Source organism: Leuciscus leuciscus, assembly GCF_965113295.1.
Source record: "Leuciscus leuciscus genome assembly, chromosome: 2".
Taxonomy (NCBI): domain Eukaryota; kingdom Metazoa; phylum Chordata; class Actinopteri; order Cypriniformes; family Leuciscidae; genus Leuciscus; species Leuciscus leuciscus.
Genome location: NC_138726.1, coordinates 22,432,090 through 22,453,750, shown reverse-complemented (window position 1 = coordinate 22,453,750; position 21,661 = coordinate 22,432,090). Strand labels below are relative to the sequence as shown.

At 41.7% G+C, this 21,661-nt stretch overlaps 1 protein-coding gene and 1 long non-coding RNA gene across 2 annotated transcripts in view; one reads left to right on the top strand and one right to left on the bottom strand.

Annotated features, from left to right (window-relative positions):
* Positions 1-21,661, top strand: part of pcxb (pyruvate carboxylase b) — a 253,081-nt gene that overhangs the window by 17,852 nt on the left and 213,568 nt on the right. Inside the window, exon 8 of the mRNA XM_082151665.1 lies at positions 16,649-16,767. Coding sequence (XP_082007791.1) covers positions 16,649-16,767 — 119 coding nt within the window. The remainder of the gene's footprint in view (positions 1-16,648; positions 16,768-21,661) is intronic.
* Positions 17,633-18,379, bottom strand: LOC309486606. The gene is made up of 2 exons (XR_014201613.1): positions 17,892-18,379; positions 17,633-17,831 (listed from the first exon to the last, which is right to left on the bottom strand). It is a non-coding gene; the product is annotated as an uncharacterized lncRNA (long non-coding RNA).

Sequence of the window (21,661 nt, the reverse complement as noted above, 5' to 3'; positions counted from 1 at the left end):
AGTCTACGCCGTTCATTAGCCCTCACCTGAGTAGCCTCGCAAGCTCTAGGACCTTGACAAGTTGGTCGGTGTCCTGGGGGTCTTGCAGGCTAAAGACATGCTGTTTTTGACATGACTGAGAATGGAAGTCTGCCGCCTTTTCTGTCGGCTGGCAAAAGGAAAGACATGTATTAGGCCTAAATAATCTCTCCATTGTTACTCACCAGACTGGGATGTCAGTAGGGATCGACTAGCCAGAGGAAGCTCTGGATCTTTTCCCAAAGGACTGGCTGACAAATCCATATATTTTATTTATTTATATATTTTATACACTGCCGTTCAAATGTTTGGAGTCAGCTAATTTTTTTAATGTTTTTCAGAGAAGTTTCTTATGCTCACCAAGGCTGCATTTATTTAATAAAAAATTTAGTAAAAAGGAAATACTGTGAAATATTATTACAATTAAAATAACTGTTTACAATTTTAATATAATTAAAAAGTGATTTATTCGCTAAAGCTTAATTTTTTCAGCAGCCATTCCAGTCTTCGGATTTGGTGCTCAATAAACATTTTATTATTATTATTATTATCAATGTTGAAAACAGCTGTGCTTAATATTTTTTTGTGGAAACTGTGATTTTCTTTTTTAACCTGGATTCTTTGATAAATAAAAAGCTCATAAGATCAGCATTTATTTGAAATAAAAGTATTTTGTAATATATGCTTGTGCTGTCAAATTTGATCCATTTTAGCACCCCAGTTGAGTAAAAGCATTAATTTATTTTGAAAAAATCTTACTGACTCCAAACATTTGAAGGGTAGCATATAAATATGTACACCTTGCTAGTACTAAGTTCGGACCCTTTTTGCCTTCAGAACTGCATTCATAATTCATGACATACTGTAGATTCAACAAGGTGCTGGAAACCAATCTCAGAGATTTTGGTTCATATTGACTTGTATATGTATAGCATCACACAGTTGCTTCAAATTTGATGCCTGCACATTCATGATGTGGTGGAATCTCCAGTTTCACCACATCCCAAATGTGCTCTTTATTGGATTGAGATCTGGTTACTGTGGAGGCCATTTGAGTTTAGTGAACTCATTGTCATGTTCAAGAAACCAGTTTGAGATTATTTGAGCTTTGTGACTTGGCATGTTATCCTGCTGGACGTAGCCATCAGAAGATGGGTACACTGTGGTCATAAAGAGATGGACATGCAGCAACAATACTCGGGTAGGCTGCGGCGTTTAAGCGATGCTCAATTGATACTAAGGGGCCCAAAGTAAAATATCCCATACACCATTACACCACCACCAGCAGCCTGAACCGTTGATACAAGGCATGATGGATCCATGCTGCTTTCATGTTGTTTATGCCAAATTCAGACCCTATACCATCTGAATGTTGCAGCAGAAATCAAGACTCATCAGACCAGGCAACATCTTTCCAATCTTCTATTGTCCAGTTTTGGTGAGCCGTGTGAATTGTAGCCACAGTTTCCTAAACTTAGCTGACAGGATGGCACCTGGTGTGGTCTTTCGCTGCTGTAGCCCATCTGCTTCAAGGTTCGACGTGCATTCAGAGATGCTCTTCTGCATACCTTGGTTGTAACGAGTGGTTATGCATCAATGCAGTGAGTTGCTGCCAAGTGATTGACTGATTAGATATTTGCGTTAATTGCGTGTATTTATATATTTTTCAAAACATTAATAAAAAATACAATAGATAGAGAATAACTTCCACCTAATCAGGCCGTACCATTTTACCACAATTGCGGATTCTGACATTGGCATCAATGTATTAAAAAAAAACAAAAAAAAACATAAAACTGTTGTCTTAGTTCTGAAAATTAAGTATAATCATTACAGATTTGAACTCTGGTCCCCATAATGTCATTGTAAGACTCTATTTTTTTGTAATGAGAGCTTCATCCTTTTAACTGTTTCCGTGTCTTAATTATGTCACTGTCCGTGGTTCAGAAATGCATCATTTAAAACACTATGTACATTTGTCTTGTGAGCTTTTGAGCAAGCAACAGTGCATCGTTAATTCTCAAGCATTCTTAGGGGACAGTTTACTTTGTTACAGAACTTTAACAAATTGCAGCAACAACAATTTAAAAAGATCATGTGGACATAAATCTTAAAACTGTTCATTCTATAACCTGTAACTAAATTAAATGGGTCTAGACTGAAAAATCGAGTGAGGATAGAGTAAAAAAGAAATGGGTCTTCTGGACAGGATGAAAGACGTGAATGAATAAAGGAGTAAACATTGGTAGGGGTGGAAACAACAGTGAGGAGACAGTCAGCACTGTACTGTGAAGGACGTTCCCTTGGTTGCAAAATAAACACACATTTTGTGGCATCGCACGCACACAGGCCTGAGGCTCCCACTGTATACCATGTGGAGTTGTGCTCTGCTGTTGATGGCCAGAACTGTTGAATTGATTTATTACTTCTGGCTGCTGTTGTTGACATGGCTGAAATCTAAATGGCTACAGCCGGCTGGCAATGCAAGCACTTTAAAGGGCACTGTAAGTCATTTGTCCTCGCTCTCACACAGCTTTATTTTATTTTCAATAAAATTTCCATCTGACAGTCTTGTGGTCTGTGGTCAAAAAGATTGAATTCTGAGATTAAGCCAGTGGTATCAGAATCTCTTTGTGTTTGAAAGAAAAGGCCCATTGTCCCTTCCCTTTGCGTCCTTCACTCCGTAGATTCACACCTCTCTCTGCGTCCATCCAAACGCCCCGCGCTAAATAAAACGCTAAGTGCACTTAACCTTTCATAAACAGCAGAAACCGAGGGATAAACAACAGAATAGCCGGCAGCTTGCTGTCATCAGCAGTTTGAATTTTTCAGTGTCTGTGCTGTTGGTTGATATCTCTCGCTCTTTTTTGGTCTTTCTTTCAGGTTTTTTTTATGCAATGCATGTGATTCAAACATAAATTAGCACATTTTAAAGGAACGGGGAGTACAAAAGCTCTGTTGACAGATGCAGTTAACACACCACATGTGGCATACTGTGTAATTTAGACTTCGAATGAAGATATGTTACTGCACATGAGCTATTTGCATACATTTGGCTTGAACATCCAGTTTAAAGCCCCGCTTATCTGATGTGTATGTGTCTGAATTAGAGTCAGGGTGATCGCCGATTTTGATGTGATCAAAAACATGTCCTCCCTTTCTTTCTCTCTTGATATCACTGTCTCTCTCCCGCTCGCAGATTTGAAATGCAAATAGTTATTTGATGACAATGAATTTTGCAGCTTAAAGCTATTAACATGAGGTGATTGACTATAGCAAGCAAAATTCATGAATAAATCTTCAAGGAAGGATTACAGATAAAACCAGCTCATCAAATAACACAGAAGCCTGAGATAACCCGATTCTATCATTCTCTTCTCACATCTCACCTCTCTACTCCCTACAGAGAAATACAAACCATTCTTCACCATACTGCAGTCTTTCTCATTCTCTGCTTGCTCTTCCCTAAGGCTGTGTGGAGTGCTGCAAAGTGGGTGTTGCGCAAATGACTGCCAGATCTCACTAAAACAGACGGGCCGCTGGTGTTATAAATGCCGGTCTTTTGTAGGGACCCTGTCCTAAAGGCTCGGAGCAAGCAGATGACCTGCACTCAAACAAACACATGTAGGATAGGCTGTTAAGGGAGAAATTTTCATTTCCATTCCCATTTAATCAATTTCCATTCCGTTAAACGATGTGTGTGTCTTATTTACTTAAGCATACATACTGTAAATATAAACCCACATGAATCTAGGACAGACTTATTACACACTCATGTATGCTACATAGGCCTGCATGGCATAGATAACTGGAGTGCTTCTTATGTAAAGTTTCCTAGACCAAGAAATGCTTTTTTGCTCAAATTTGATACTGGAATGGTTTTAAATGAGCTCCGAATTCAAATGACCACTACACTTTTCTGACACTGTTTACCAAAGATATATCTATATATGTATATAGATTCCTCATTAGGGTCTGTATCTTTGGGCTGCTACACATATGACGTCCGCCATATTGAAACAGTATAAGTCGGTCCGTCAACATTCGAGAGCAAGTTGACTAAGCAACTGTAGTTAGACGCATGTATGAATATATATCTGCAATAGACTTCACTAGATGATTCTGCTGAACTAACATAATACAACAAGACGAAGGCATCAGTTGACACAACATTGAAAAGTTACCGTAGTAAAGGTAAAATCATTAAAAGTACCACGGTAAAAACATGTAATATTGAGTTAATACAGTTAAAAACACAAACCAACACATTCTCACCCATGAAATGTTATCCCATTTCTTTGGGAATTTATATCTCAGTGGTTTCACAACCAGAAGCTGAGCAATGTTGTGGCATCACTGATTCTTACTGTGAGTGACAACACGCTGACCGTTCTAAGGTGCCGCACACTGACGTCTCTAGAGTGGTCGAATGTGGGATCTACGTATACATATCTATGGTGTTTACTGCACTACTGAGTGAGCAGTGTAGTGCTATTCACGAATCATTGACTCTTATGAGCCAAATCTTTTTAGTGAATCAAAACATACAGTATAGTACGACCAGTGTAATCCGATTATGAATAAATGACTCTAATGAGCTAGTTCTTTTAAGTGAATCAAAGACATGCAGCGTGACCAGTGTAGTCTAATTTCCAGCCGAATGACTATTATAAGCTGTTGTTGTGTTTAGTGAATCAAAATCCCTTATGAATCAGTCAGAGAGGTTACTAAATTGATGTCATTCACTTACAGAATCACAAGTTTCTTACGTTTTTCATATTTGTTTCAAAATGAAGCAATATCTGTTAATGTGTCTTGGTGCACTCAATGCTTTTGTGAGACTTGTGCAGTTACTGACTGGTTGTTTGTGTGTAGTTAATTATAGTGGTATAAAATTCAGTTTAATTAAATTGAAATCTGTATTGGAATTGGAATCTCAATTGGAAACAGACTGCTGAGGGTCAGAAATGCAATAAGAATTATATTTCATTCCGCAAACAGTTCTAAAGGAAACGTTTTGGAATAAAAGATAATTAACTTGAATAATGTAATTATTCTAATGGAGTTGCAATGAAACAGAAGTAGCGACAGATCTTTTCTGCATATAATGCATTACTAAAATGTTGGTTCTATTTTTTGATTGTTGATTAGATTTTGAGATGTGGCTATTGCATAAAAAAAAAAAAAGAGAAAGATCTGATAGCGATCTTGCGGGCGTGGGTTTAAGCAGACTAAATGATTGGTGATATCTGACATATGTTGAGATTTTTACATAATATTTTTAATGAAGCATTGCATGTATGAAATTGTTCACAATGTGACCAGTAACATGCGTTTAGAAAATAGATTAATTTCATGCTGACTTTACCAGAATTCCTTGAACTAGAAACATATGTACTTCTAAACACACTAACCAACAAATAAACTGGCTTATTCACAGCTCACTGCATTTGTACTCTCATCTTCTGTGTGTATCTATACATTTTCATGCTTGAAGGTGTTTACACTAAACACACTTAGCAACAAATACACTTCTATTCTCTAAGCTCTTAAGCTCTTATAACACCTGATGTGAGCTGCATGCAAAAAGTTCCCCGAAAAATGCATGCACAAACTTTTATATCACTCTTTATTTTTTTTCTTCCCCCAAGCCATCTAATTGAGCTGTTCATGCAGGAGCTCATATTTAATGCATTTCACAGAGAGATGAGGAGAGACTGGCAGAAATAGTCTTCTGTAGAATGTCCTGCTGGTGTTAACAAGCTTCAGGACTGCACTTATCTGCTGGCTCTTATTTTATATTCTGACTGAGAACATCAATCTTAATTCCATCAGACTGCCAGCAGGGGAATTTTTGAGGGATTTCGTTGATTTTGTCTGGAGTGTGTGTGGAAGGGGTGGTGTTATGCATTTAGTTTGTTTGTTTTTCAGTTTAGCTTGGATGCCTTGGATTATATTCACTGAAGCTTTGGGGTCTTACTGAGTATTATGGGACATTTGCCATGGTGTTTATTGTTTTGTCTGTGGGCCAGTTTGATGGATTCAGCAAAACTTCAGAATCAATTGTTTGTTTTTTTACAAAGCAAATTAATTGGGAGGGGAAAATAAAGGATAGACATTGAAACTCAAAGTGGAAAAGGACGCCATGTTTACACTTGGCATTCAAATGTGACCCATATCTTATGGTTGTCATTTGCGCTTTAAAAAGCATTCATAAAGATCAAGATATGTTTCAAGAAGGTTATGAGAAAAACTAAAAAATAAGGCATTTCAAGACAATGACACTAAATGTTCAACCTCTAAAAAGAACCCCCAGATTTTCTCAAGAAGACTTGCTATGCACCAGCTCCATTATAGTACATTTTAAATTAAAACTTTGCATGGGCAAAACAGATTAAATAATTTTGCTGGATTTAGAAGCTGCTTGATGGGAGTAAACGTGCTGTGTTCTGATTGGGTGATGATCAAATCGGCTTGATTTGATCATAAGTTTCGATGTTATTGCAAGTTGTAAACATGAAGATGTGGAAGATAAAGATGTAGAGCAAAGTATTGTGTTTAGCTTTAGATTTTTGAAGGTGAAGGGGTGAATGAAAGGTAACAAATAAGGAATGGAGAAAAAAAACGCTAAGCCAAATCAATGAGAATGAGATAACATGAAATGAGCAATTTTTAGTTCCCATTTAAAAAAAAAAAAAATTATTGCATGACAACTGTTCACAAGCTTTAAAATTCTTAAAGAGTTGTGAAGTACAATAAGGATTTACCCCTTCACTCATTCACTCATGCAGACTCATTCACTTACTCGCTGTCTCAACTTACTTCCAGACTCATTCACTCTCACACTGAATCACAACATTTATACTACTAAATAGCATAGAATAGTGCATAAATATGCAAATTAGTATGCACCACTCGCTCACTGACTTGCTATTCACTCACTTACTCACACACTCATTCAATCTTTCACTGACTCACTCGCTCACTGATTCACTCACTCGCTCAGAGACAATATCAATCTTCAATTGCTTAGTGACTCACTCATTTAGTGATTCATTCACAGACTCGCTCACTCACCTGCAGACTCACTAGCACACTGACTCATTCGCTCACTGATTCATTCATTAACTGATTCACTCACTGAGTTGTTTGCTCACTCACGCACTCACAGATTCATTCACTCGCATACTGACTCACTCACTCACTCACTGGTTCACTCACTAACTCAATTGCTCACTTGGTCACTTATTCACTCACAGACTAATTCAGTCACAGACTGACTCACTCACTAATTCACTTACTGACTCATTTGCGCACTCACTCATTCACTCACTGAGTAATTCACTCACTCACTCACTCACTCACTCACTCACTCACTCACTCACTCACTCACACTCACTCACTCACTCACTCACTCACTCACTCACTCACTCACTCACTCACTCACTCCCTCGCTCACACACACTCACTCACTCACACACACACTCCATCACTCACAGACTCATTCACCCATCCTGTGACTCAGTCACTCACAGACTGACTCATTCACTCAGTTCACTTTTGTAGAGAGCTTTGCTGAGTCCCAATTCGCATACTATCCGTCCTAAATAGTATGCAAAACTAGAATTAGTACGTCCCAAATCGTAGTATGTTGAAATGAGTATTCCAAAGATACCCGGATGGTCTACTATTTCCGGTTAGAATTCGAAGTGCAGATTAATGCACACTCTAACTGCTAATATTTCCCACAACCCATTGCGTGCGGGAGGGAGGAGCTTTGCGGTGATGGTGGTGATGTAAACATGGCAGTCGGATGCAGCAGCGGAGACGCGCCCGCAGTTCCCTTTCGTTGTCACTCCGAGTTACGTCGGATGACGACGAATGGGGTTTCGCTTAGAAAGCCTGTCATCTTCGAGTATATAAAACGAGCCAATGGCAATGAAATGCCATGGGTCTGCGGAATTTGCATAGCGTAAGTCCGCCCCACCCTGGGGGTATATAAGGAAGTACGCTGGCAACATGCAGATATGTTTTCGCTTCGGAGCCAAGAGTTTTCTTCACTCCTACAAGCTATTCTGTATCATCTTCACTCTACGAGACGAGCGGCTCTTCAGTGTGTTGGTGTGACGGCGTGTTCCAGCGAGATCGCATTGCCTGCTGCTGATCTGTGCAGTGATCTGCCGACAGTGTGTGTGTTTCTCCCTGGGCGCTTCAGCACTCTGCTGAGCTTTTCCTCTCTCTAAAAGAGCTGCACGCGGCACGTCTTTTTCAAGACGGCTCGCCCGTGTATTTACTGGATGTGGGCGCGTGATTCATCTGCCTAACGGTCACGAGCGCTGTTTCGCGTGTTGGGCTGATTCACGCTCGGCAGCGCTGGTGGGTGAGTCACGTTTTCTCTGCGGGAACGTGACCATCGCGATGTTTATAGATCGAGACTCAATGATCCCCGTGTGGGTAGAGTCCCCTCTGCCACACCCCAATCTATCTCTTCCTCGAGAGGGGATACTTTGGCTGGTGGCCAGGGTGATCTGAGGGTTACAGTGTGGCATAATACCGACGAGCATTCCCCTCTGTCGCCAGACCCCTGCCAGAGCACGCCCCCGTGGGACGCTGGTCCTCCCCTGGCCTCCTCTGGCAGGACGCGGCTAATGACCGTGCCCCCGCACAGGGCCGCTATGCCACCCTTGCCTGGGCCGGTCATTCCGCCTCGCTGCACCTCCGACGGTATGTCTGTGGTTCGCTGGCGCAGTTTCTGGAGGCCTGGCTAGAGCCTCCCAGACTGTTCCGCCGGATCGCTAGAACCATCAGGCTCGGCTACGCGATTCAGTTCGCGCGGTCTCCTCCCTGCTTCAGGGGAGTCCGCTTCACTATGGTCGGTGGCAATGCCCCTGTCATGAGAGCGGAGGTCGCCACCCTACTGGCGAAGGGTGCGATCGAGATTGTCCCTCCAGCCGAAATGAATTGTACCGAAGAAAACCGGTGGGTTACGACCAATCCTGGACCTGCGCGTCTTGAACCGAGGATGCCGTTCAAGATGCTCACGGCCAAACGCATTTTCGAATGCGTGCGGCCGCAGGGTTGGTTTGCAGCGATCGACCTGAAGGACGCCTACTTCCATGTCTCCATTCTTCCTCGACACAGACCGTTCTTTCGGTTTGCTTTCGAGGAGCAGGCATACCAGTACGCGATTCTCCCTTTCGGGCTAGCCCTGTCTCCTCGCTTCTTTACGAAGGTCGTCGAGGCAGCCCTTGTTCCCTTTCGGGAACACGGGGTTCGCATCCTGAACTATCTCGACGACTGGCTGATCTAGCTCACTCTCGAGACCAGGTTTGCGAACACAGGGACCTAGTGCTCCGGCACCTAGCTCGTCTGGGCCTTCGGGTCAACTGGGAGAAGAGCAAACTCTGCCCCGTGCAGAGGATCTCTTTTCTCGGTATGGATATCGACTCGGTCGCCATGTGCGCGCAGCTTACGAGCGAGCGCGCGCGCGCAGTCACTGCTGACTTGCCTTCGTCAATTCGAGGGCAAGAGTGCGGTCCCACTGAAACTCTTTCAGAGGCTCCTGGGGCATATGGCATCCGCAGCCGCAGTAACGCCGCTCGGATTGCTTCATATGCGACCGCTTCAGCTTTGGCTTCGCGATCGAGTCCCGAGGTGGGCATGGCAACACGGCACGCTCCGAGTCCCAGTGACTCCGGCCTGCCGTCAGACCTTCACCCCGTGGTCGAACCTCAGTTTTCTACGGGCCGGAGTGCCCTTAGAACGAGCTTCCAGGCATGTTGTTGTATCAACGGATGCCTCCACCACGGGCTGGGGCGCCATGTGCAATGGACATGCTGCCGCGGGCTCCTGGACAGGTCCCCAACGCCTTTGGCATGCCTCGAGTTGCTGGCTGTACGCCTTGCCCTGCACCGCTTCCGGGCGTTGCTCAGGGGTCTACACGTAATAGTCCGATCAGACAATACTGCCACAGTAGCGTACGTCAACCGTCAAGGTGGTCTACGCTCCCGCCGTATGTTGCAACTCGCCCGCCACCTCCTCATATGGAGTCAGAAGCATCTGAGGTCGCTTCAAGCCATTTATATCCCGGGAGAGCTGAACCGTGCGGCCGACGAGCTGTCTCGGCAGCTGTCTCGGCTTCGGCCTCTCGCTGGAGAATGGAGACTCCATCCCCAGTCGGTCCAGCTGATTTGGGATCAGTTCGGGGACGCTCAGATAGATCTGTTTGCCTCCCACGACTCGTCCCATTGCGACCTGTTTTATTCCCTGACCGAGGGCACGCTCGGCACGGATGCACTGGCGCACAGCTGGCCGCGGGGCCTACGCAAGTATGCGTTTTCCCCAGTGAGCCTTCTTGCGCAGACTTTGCGCAAGATCAGGGAGGACGAGGAGCAGGTGATATTGGTTGCCCCGTATTGGCCCAACCGCACCTGGTTCCCAGAACTAGTACTCCTCGCGACAGCACCTCGCTGGCCTATTCCTCTGAGGAAGGACCTGCTTTCTCAGGGACGGGGCACCCTGTGGCACCCTCATCCCGATCTTTGGAACCTCCACGTGTGGCTCCTGGACGGGACGAGGTAGGTTTGAGTACCCTACCACCAGCGGTGGTGGCTACCATCACTTCCGCTAGAGCATCGTCCACGAGACATGTCTATGCTTTGAAGTGGAACCTCTTCGTCAACTGGTGTTCTTCTAAACATCAAGAACCCACGAAATGCTCGATCAGTGTCGTGCTTTCCTTCCTGCAAGAAGGGTTGGAGCGTAGGCTGTCTCCTTCCACCCTGAAAGTATATGTTGCCGCCATTGCCGCACATCACAACGCAGTTGAAGGTAAGTCTCTAGGAAAGCACGACCTGATCATCAGGTTCCTGAGAGGAGCAAGGAGACTGAATCCTCCTCTCCCTCCTCTCATTCCCTCTTGGGACCTCTCAGTGGTTTTAACTGCCCTGCAGAGTGCTCCCTTTGAGCCTCTGCAATCAGTGGAGCTTAAGTTCCTGTCTATGAAGACAGCGCTCCTGGTTGCATTGGCCTCCATCAAGAGGGTAGGGGACCTGCACGCATTTTCGGTTGACGAAGCGTGCTTGGAGTTCGGGCCGGCTAATTCTCACGTGATCCTGAGACCCCGGCCTGGATATGTGCCCAAGGTTCCTACCACACCCTTTCGAGACCAGGTAGTGAACCTGCAAGCGCTGCCCTTGGAGGAGGCAGACCCAGCCTTGGCACTGCTCTGTCCAGTACGCGCCCTCCGTGCTTACGTAGACAGAACGCAGTGTTTCAGGACCTCTGACCAGCTCTTTGTCTGTCATGGTGGGAAGCTGAAGGGAAAGGCTCTCTCCAAGCAAAGGTTGTCTCACTGGATAATGGACGCCATTGCTTTGGCTTACCAGCAGCAAGGTCGACCATGCCCCCTTGGTGTGACGGCCCACTCCACCCGGAGTGTGGCATCCTCTTGGGCTCTAGCGCATGGCGCCTCGCTAACAGACATCTGCAGAGCTGCAGGCTGGGCGACACCTAACACATTCGCGAGATTCTACTATCTCCGAGTGGAGCCAGTTTCTTCTCATGTACTCGCTTCAACTAGCAACTGGGGTTGAAATATTCCACCTGCGGCTGGACACCCCAGTGTTCTCCATATGCAGCCCTCCTGGGTCATATGTGTATTCCAAGTCCCCCCCCTTCGGGTTGGGAATGATTGCATATTTCCACTGAGATATGCTTCCCAGTGTACCTTGGTTTAATCCTGTGTTAAGTAGGAGTCCTTCGTCCGTGCCAGTCTCACGACAGGGAGCTCACACTTACGCAGGGCACTGGAAGACAGTCGGGAGGTGGCGTGATTACACTGGGAACCCCATTCGTCGTCATCCGACGTAACTCGGAGTGACAACGAAAGGGAACGTCTCGGTTACGTATGTAACCCTCGTTCCCTGAGTAGGGAACGGAGACGTTACGTCTCCCTGCCACTTCCGCTGTACCGCTGGGAAACGCCTGAGTTCAGTCTCGGCTCCTCAGCGAAGACATATCTGCATGTTGCCAGCGTACTTCCTTATATACCCCCAGGGTGGGGCGGACTTACGCTATGCAAATTCCGCAGACCCATGGCATTTCATTGCCATTGGCTCGTTTTATATACTCGAAGATGACAGGCTTTCTAAGCGAAACCCCATTCGTCGTCATCCGACGTAACGTCTCCGTTCCCTACTCAGGGAACGAGGGTTACATACGTAACCGAGACGTTTTTAAGTGTAAGAATTCAAATGTTTAACCCTAATTAAAGTTATATTTTATTGTCTCGTAATATTAATGGGTTTATGTTGTGCCAAAAAAGTACCGTGTTTATCTTGTAGGGTCCGATGATACTGAGCGCCTCATTGCAGACTACAAAACAATAAATAAAAAGGCTCTAGTACAGTGTCAAGTGTCTTTTTTATGTATTTCTTTTGATGTTTCTGTCTGACTTATTTGTAGTAATACTGTGGCTGTACAAATGTTAACTTTATCAGTCCAACCAAAGAAACATGGTTACTACACTTTTACTATAGTAAAAGCATGGTTCATTTTATCTGGGTATTTTTAAGTATTATACATAAGTATAAGATTAAGTATAAAATACGTTAAGCAATAGTTACACTGTAAACTTTAAATATTTTAACTCAGAAAATAAGTAGCTTTCGTTACACACATTTGCATATGAACGTCAGAACCAGCCGCCTCACAAACGACCTGCGTTTGGTTGATCTACGACGACGCCCTGCTTCACTCCTACATTTGGTAAAACACATTGTAAATGTATTGTGGAAAAAAAGATGGGAATAGTAAATAAAATTATATTGGATATATAAGAATGAATGAAATGTAAAATGTTTTGTTAACGGTCGCGGTGTGCGTAACTAGGCAACCACGTTCTCGTTTACGTTGCATGACGTCATCGAAGTATGTCCCAGAACGTGCATACTCTTTTGCTACACACTCAAAAGTATGTACTTTTTCATCACAAAAAAAGTACATACTTTTAGGTCGTAGTATAAGTAGGCGAATTGGGACTCAGCCCTTGTTTTTTATATAGCTTGGTTTGTTTATGACTCTGAATCATTATCAGTGTCTTAGGTCCAAACATATTTCGTTCCTTCCTCTTTGGTCTAATGCCGAATTAATTGAAGGAGGGGATGACCCCAGTGGTTTTCCCAATATTGCGCTTTTGCTCAATGAGCAAGCAGAATGCTTGATATAGTGCATGAAAGGCCATGTTTGTATAAGTGCTTCTCTAATGTATTCTGAACAGACAATCTGCCATCTGCTTTATTGTCTGAAAAATCTATAAACAGTAAAGCGGATCCTCATAATAACAAGTTTTATTTGAACTTGTCTTGTTTATTATACTTTTCGTACACTCAGTTAAATAGTTTCAGTAGTTCATAACATACAGTGTTCTCTAGATGTCACTAAAGCAGCGAGTTGTGTCTGAGCACATCTGGAGCTCTGACATACTGCCGGTAATGATCGAACAATGATGTGTGCTAATAACCATAGTGATACTTCTCATGTATTCACATATGCTGGTGTCTATCCTTATCTTTGGACCCGTTCACTGTCTTTCTCATCTGTGTATTCTGGGTCATATCTGTAGGTGAATTGTCGCCATAGCAGCGGCTTGAGAGCTGATTATAATCATGCATGTCACCACAAACACGTCTGATCAAAAAGACACTGATTACGTCTCTCTCTCTCTCCACCCCCCTTACTCTTCTCTTCACCATCTGTCCTTTCTTCCAGCCTTTCCTTATGGTACTCTTGTTAAAACCTGCCTATTTGATGCTGCATCATAAAGGAAAGTGTATTGAATTCAGCTGAAAACAAATATTGTGCAGAAACGTATAATTGCAGAGTAAAAGTAAGTGGCTTTAGTGAAAGGATTAGAAAGAGACAGGTTGGTCTATTGACAGGTCAAGAAGGTCTGTAGTATCTGCAGAAAGCTATCAGTAAGTCTTCCCATTCATCACCGTGACCTGACGGTATAAAGTAAAGGGTATATAATGGAAACTGAAATTGATACTTTTATTCAGCAAGGATCCATTAAATTGATCAAAATGACAGTAAACACATTATAATGTTACGGATTCCTATTCCAAATAAATGCTGTTCTTCTGAACTTTCTATTCATCAAAGAATCCTGAAAAAAATATTTCCGTTTCACGGTTACCAAAAAATATTAATGAGCACAACAGTTTTCAAGATTTAAAATAAGAAATGTTTCTTGAGCACCAAATCAGCATATTATAGGCTAATGATTTCTGGAGGGGGGGGGGGGGGGGGGGCACTTTTTTAGGCCACTGTTATGATTGGCTAACATCATTGCAAAAGAAACAGCGTCAACACTCAGTACATATTTTGAAAACATTATCCATTAGGGGTGCAAAAATACATCGTTATATCGTGATATAAAAATGTGACGATATGTATCGGTGATGTAAACGATATGATTTGCGATACAGAGTTACAGTAGTTTTATCCAAGACTTGTTATTTAACCCTGATGTATGACTCAAGTATGTCCATTTACATGATGTCAATTAATGTGTAAAATAGTATACATAATTTGATGTATTGTATAAATATACTGTACATGTCAGTTATGAATATTTCCATCATGCTACATAAAAACCCTTGAAAGTTCAGTTATGATTTGGTTTATTTAAAAAACATTATTTTGAATAAATCAATTCATCTCACATTAGTTTGTGTCAGAAGTCCAGCATCATTGAGTTGTTTTACATGTTCTCATACAGTAAGTTTCCATTTTGCCACATTGACAGCAGGCACATGTGTATCCACGTGAATCAGATCAATTCCTGCCTTCCGGTTAAATTTGTACGCAGTTACAGTTTCTGAAGAGACATTCAGGCTTGATAAATATCTGTGGGTGCAATTAAATATATAAGCATTAACATCAGCATGTATTTAGTGCATGTATGAAGGAAGGCTCCATATTACACATTCAACACCCTCTAAAACTAAAATGCTGTTTTTAATTTTCTTTGTGAGGAAATCCTTAAGGTTTTACCTCACGTTACAGAATTAATTTGTTCATTAATGTTTTATTAATTCATTGATTTATTCATGATTTTCTCATTAATTCATATGTTTGTCATTGATTCATTCATTTTTTTTTCTCTCTCTCCCCTGTTATCAGTAGTGGTTTAGCTGACATCAGTTTGAACCCTGTTCTCATGGTCATGTTAGTCTGTTAAGATTAAAAAGCATCAAATCCTGCTGGCACGATTGACATGGAGTGTTTAGGGATGCAGGAAGGAGGGATGAATGGAAAAGGGCGGGGGCTGAGTGAATTAATTTTTGTCAAATCAGCATCACAGTAGTTTGAGTCTGTTTATGTAAAGCATCTGGAAGTATGGATTTATGTAGATGTAGTAAATACTGTAATATGTCAGAGTAAGTTTACAAAGCTATGTTTGAAATTATATTTGTGTGTGTATACTTGTGTTTGTGTTGTTTGTGTGGGTGAGCGTCTGCTTTTGGCAAGCTCGTTGCAATGTGGGATTAGTAGGCAACGCTAAATTGTGGGGAGAAATTGGATCAGATTACAGTGAATTTTGGCACCGGATTATCTTCAATCCCTTAATTGTATCCAAGAAGCCTGAATGAGTTTTTTGGAAGACATTGAGAGAGAGGAGACACTGAAAATGAGAAGAGAGTTGCAGATTTTAGAAGAAGCAGGTTCTGCATCTTGGATCTCCTGTTTTTGTTTTACATGTTAAATGTGAGACAGTTTTCATCTCACCTTGTATATATCTATATATCTATATCGCATATCACATCTTCTGCTCCATGGGTTGTGTTTTGGGCTGTGGTCCTGCTGATTTCGTGGCTTTTACCAGAAGCTTCTTCGCTTCCTTCCACTGGCACCACGCTGTTCAGCAGAATTAACCAATTGCCTCAGGGTTTTTTTTCTTCAAGCTTGAGATATTTAAAAGAGGAAAGTTGGGGCTTTTTAAACTAAATCTCTGCTCATCATGTTGGGTTAAAACTGTCATTCCTCTGGGAGCTCAAGCAGAAGCCCCTGGGGATACAGGCACATGTAAATAAAGTTCTCAAACTTTCAAAATTTCCATACCAAAATCTCTGACAATGTTACCACTATTTCTAGTTTCTAACAGAAAGCATCTTTTGATTATTGCATGCTGTGGAGCTGATGTGTTGAGTCTTTGTGCAGTGTCTTAACTTAGCAACCAATTTTACTGGATGCCTTCCAAAGCACAATACAGCTTGAAGTAGCGCAGGGTTGGGCAACCATGGTCCTGGAAGGCAACTGTCCTGCAGAGTTTAACTCTATCTCCATTCAAACACCTAAAAAAAAATAGAACCTAATTCTTGCGTATTACAGCCAGGTGTGTTTGATTATAGGGATGGATTTAAACTCTGCAGGACATCCTGAAGTTTCCCATCCCTAAACTAGATGCTTTCAGGGCCTCAACTAGAATCCACCTAATGTTTAGTGGAGCACACAAGAGAGGTCCAAAGCTGTTTTAATGAGGTTTAAGGTGGTCCCTAAACAACATGTGCTCACATGCTAAATGTATTTTCATGCTAACACAACAACTCTGCAACATTTTTCATAGGTGGGCTATGAGAATGCAGGCACAGTGGAGTTCCTGGTGGACAAACATGGAAAGCACTACTTCATCGAGGTGAACTCCCGCCTACAGGTGGAACATACGGTTACCGAGGAGATCACTGAGTAAGTGAAAAACTATACAATTGCATTTACAAGATGCACATGAAATAGACTCACAGAGGTGTGGGAGGCTCTTATTTTAAGATTTATAGCTAGTTTGAGCTAGTTTCCAAAACGTTAACTTGGCATATGTTGAAAGTTAAATGAATAGCAAATCAAAACACATCATAGATATGTGTTTGCATGTAAATACTCCATTCGTTTCTCTGATTCTGTAGGCCTATGTCTGGAGGATATTACATTTGCCATTATATTCTATCCAGATGCGTTCTTATTAAAGCAACTTCTAAGAAAGCACAAATAACATGTACCCTGCAATTACTTAAACAGTGAGTCAAACACTGAAGTGCAAATATACAAATTCTACAGTAATTACATTCACACACTGCAGTAGCACTATTAGCTCACTAGACAAACTAGCTGAAACCAGCTTCTGATAGCTACATTTACATGGTTTAATGCTGGTCCAAGCTTCTCATGTATTGATTAACTGGACTGCCAGCTGGTTGACCTGGTTTCAAACTGGTAGCACAGTGGTTTTCAACCAGTGGACCTCAGCAAATTTCAAGGGGCCTCAAGATAAAAAAATAATAATAATAAGCAAATAAGCACAAAAAACAACAACAATAAAAATATAGATATATTTCTTATTTTTATTAATGATTGGATAATAGGAGTAGTATATTAAAATAAGTTTTAAAAAACAAATTTGGGCTGGGAGCTTTCAAATATTGTTGTGGAAAATGGGAAGCCTTGAAGTCAAAAAGTCGAAATTTGACCATTTGGGTCAAACTGATTTGAATTGGTAGGTTATGTTTTGTGTGAGTGTGTTGGCAGTCTGTCAATGTATAGTGTCTAGAAAAAAATGTATTTTGTCTGCTGCCCCACCTTGAGAAGTTGGTCAAGGGGAGAAAGGGATGATAGGAAGATCGAATGAGAGAGAACATGTGTTAGGAACAGCATGTTTATGAGAGAGAGGAAGGAAAAGGAGAGAGGCGTTATAAATAGCTCTCACCTCCCCTGATAACCTGTGAGCTGCTCCATAATGACATAGAGATGAGCCTGATCTCATCACACACACACACACACACACACACACACACACACACACACACACACACACACACACACACACACACACACACACACACACACACACACACACACACACACACACACACACACACACATACACACATGCTGACAAGCATGCAGACATTAACGCACTGATGAGTCAAATGATTGATAGCGCTCCTTTCATTCTTCCTCTACACACAGACACACACACAAACACATCTTTGTGTTTTCCAGCACAAGTTCCTCGCCACAGAAATGGAGACTCATACATTATAGATATCAGAGTTGTCAAGTGTAGCTGACAGTGCTGCTCTGAATTGGCTCTCATTGCATGTGCTGCCATCTTAGATTTGCATAGGATTTGTTGAAATATATTATGAGAATAAGTCTGTCATATGGATATTATACTGCCTCTTTTAAATGGGAAAATACATGGTTTGCAATGCAGTCGTGTGTATTTTGCCTCTCAAAACGTGTGTGTGTGTGTGTGAAAGATTAGTAATATGTTCCATTTTATACACCAATGTCATCCATTCGGTGTGGTTTCTGTTTGTGTTTAATATAACAGTGTGTGTGTGTGTGTGTGTGTGTGTGTGTGTGTGTGTGTGTGTGTGTGTGTGTGTGTGTGTGTGTGTGTGTGTGTGTGTGTGTGTCTTTTAATTTGATTTAAACACTGTAATTTCCTTTTCACATGCTTATTATATATATAAAAAAATGGAAATGTGGTTTTAGTTATATTCTCATATTGTCATATTTATCTACTTTACAGTACATGCTATCCATCTATTTTCTAGTTATGATGTTATTTCTTGTGTATGTACATTCTTCTTCAGAGTTCCTGTTTTTATCTTCCTTAAAATTAGCTATAAAATATTGTGGATAGTGTAGACCAATATTTTGGTTATATAGTGTTTGAAAACATTATATCAATATTTAATTTTGTTAATATCACGCTTATCATCAATACCAATATACAGACACTTCTAATTTGAATTTGTATTCGATTATCTGACTTTTGATCACAGACAAACTCAGCACAAGTTTGAGACACGTTCACAAACTGAATGAGTAAGAGAATACCGGGGTATTTTTCTCAGGATCAAGCTGCTGAGAAGCAGGAGACTTAAGTCGAAATCTCTATTTGCTCTACATTTAATCTCATTAATCAGTCTAGGGGAAACCATTGAAATGTCTTGTTCGTGATTAAGCATGATTAAACACATTTCCACTTAAAGGGATAGTTCACCCAAAAATGAAAATTCTGTCATCATTGACTCACCCTCAAGTTGTTCCAAACCTGTATTTTCTGTCCACACTGTGGAAGTCAATGGGGCTCATCAACTGATGGTTACCCATATTATTCAAAATTACTTTGACAGTTCGTTCAACAGAAGAAAGAAATTCATACAGGTTTGGAACAACTTGAGGGTGAGTCAATGATGACAGAATTTTCATTTTTGGGTGAACTATCCCTTTAATTTTTAATTCATGTTGAAAATCAGTAATGAAAATGGTCCTGTCCAAACACAGATATATGTTTAATTAAAATCAGAACAACAAACTCTCCCAATATGTATAAATACTGTAGAACTGAAATGATTGATTATTATTTCCTCAAATTATAGTACTGAAAATTGTCATGAAAACAAACTTGATGGTCCTAATAGGCTTCATATTGTTTTTAATTCTAATGATTTTGGAGTGAAATATGACCCAAAAATATGTTTGTGCTTATGTTTGTGGATGTACACAGAATGTTGTGTGTCCAGGTGGATGTGTGTGTGTGTTCAATGTAGTGCACCACATATTGAGTAATGACCGTGCAACAGAGTCTCTAAATTGCCACAGTAGATCTTTATTTTGGGTTGTGCTGTTAGAGACAGAGGGAGAGAGGACACAGAAACAAGGATAAACTGCAAACGAGGCTGAGAACTATGTAGAAATAAGGTTGTAGAAAGGCTAAAGTCTGAAGTGAGCTAGGGTTTTGGTGATCCAGCACCAGAAAACATATTTCACCTTTCTTTCTGACACTAATACTGTTATCAATCTCTATGAATCAGTTCACAACCTTTTCCTTCCCTTTACTCTTCTTTCATTCTTGTTCAAGTTTTTTTTTTCCATTTCTTTATTTCCCTATGCCTCTGTCCAACCACTTCTCTCTTTCATATCTCTTCAGTCTTATCCTCTCTGGCTTTTGTGTGGACTCCTCTTTCTCATTCTTCTTGTACATCTGTATTTGTCTGTGTTTTCCTTGTTCTTTCTCATCAGTTTGTTTTTATTGTTTCTGTTGCAGAAGTGAGGTAAGCAGCTGTGTATATATGCATATTCTTGTAATGTGATTGGCTGGATTAGATGAATATTCTCCTCCCCAAACATTATTTTATATTACTTTTTTTCTCCACCTCATCACAAATTCATTTGCTGTCTGGATTACTTAAGAGGGAATACTTCATTGAGATTCTTCATTATTTGTTGACACTTTCTTTGAAATGTCTGTTTGGAATTGAGGATCCTCTTGTTCATATTGATCCTTACCTTCCTTCACCTAAACTCTTGCTCTATCATAAATCAAAGCACAGAAATGACCTCTGAGGTCATCCTCCTCTGACACACTTCTGTGCTGATTCATGACCAGTTTTGCAATCTCTGCTGTACAGTTTGGACAAATTAAGTTATGCTTAGATCAGGATATTAATGGAAAACCTAGTTGGATTGTATTTCTTTTAAAATCTGTTGCAGGTCTGTAGAACAGTAGCCGCTAGCTTTATGTGCTTGGGGCATTGCAAAGAAGGATTTCATTAAATATAATGGCTCCTTGTGGATGCAGCTCTGTGCTGGAGCTTTACCCTCTGCTGTTTTTATTCATCCTTTTGCCCATATTTTTCCCCCTGAAAACATGCTCTACGATAAACTGAGGTGTTGCTTTTTAAGCTTACATAACCGACTCTAGCATGGTGTGGTCAGGGTCTTTATGGCTCTGTGTGTTTTGTTATTTGCCATTTAGCAGACATTTGTCATCCAAGTACACTAATAGCAGAAACGGTTCCCTTTGGGCAGTCAGGTTAACAGCGCTAGTTCTACCAGAAAGACTCGGGAGGCAAAATAACGTAATAAGTATGCATTTATTAACAGCCCAGCAAGTATCAAGTATTATGATATAAAACTATTTGGCGTAGGCCCCGTCCGTAGCTCGCAATCCGAGGATACGGAATCTGCATTTCCTGGCTGAAGACGAAGGCAGGGGTGCAGCCGACCCCCTGGGATGTATGGGAACGGACCATCCTGGTGGTGGTGGGGAGGATGGAGGGGAAGGGACCATCCTGGTGGTGGTGGGGAGGATGGAGGGCAAGGGACCATCCTGGTGGTGGTGGGGGGGATGGAGGGGAAGGGACTATCCTGGTGGTGGTGGGGAGGATGGAGGGGAAGGGACCATCCTGGTGGTGGTGGGGAGGATGGAGGGGAAGGGACCATCCTGGTGGTGGTGGGGAGGATGGAGGTGAATGTAGGCATCAGCATCTGCGAACTCAGACATGTGTAAGTAACGATCTTTTATACTACAAGTATTAGAACACGATTGGATAGATGAGAAGGTAATAAGTGACATAACAATTGAGTCTTCCCGGCAGAACTTGCGCTAAAGCTGTCATTGAAGAACAGAATGATGACAGAGCAGAATCCCTGGGGTGACCTTTACTTACAACTCCTCCGGCAACCTTTGTATATATGGACTATCAGGCTGCTTTTCTTTTCTTTTCTTTTCTTTTCTTTTCTTTTCTTTTCTTTTCTTTTCTTTTCTTTTCTTTTCTTTTCTTTTCTTTTC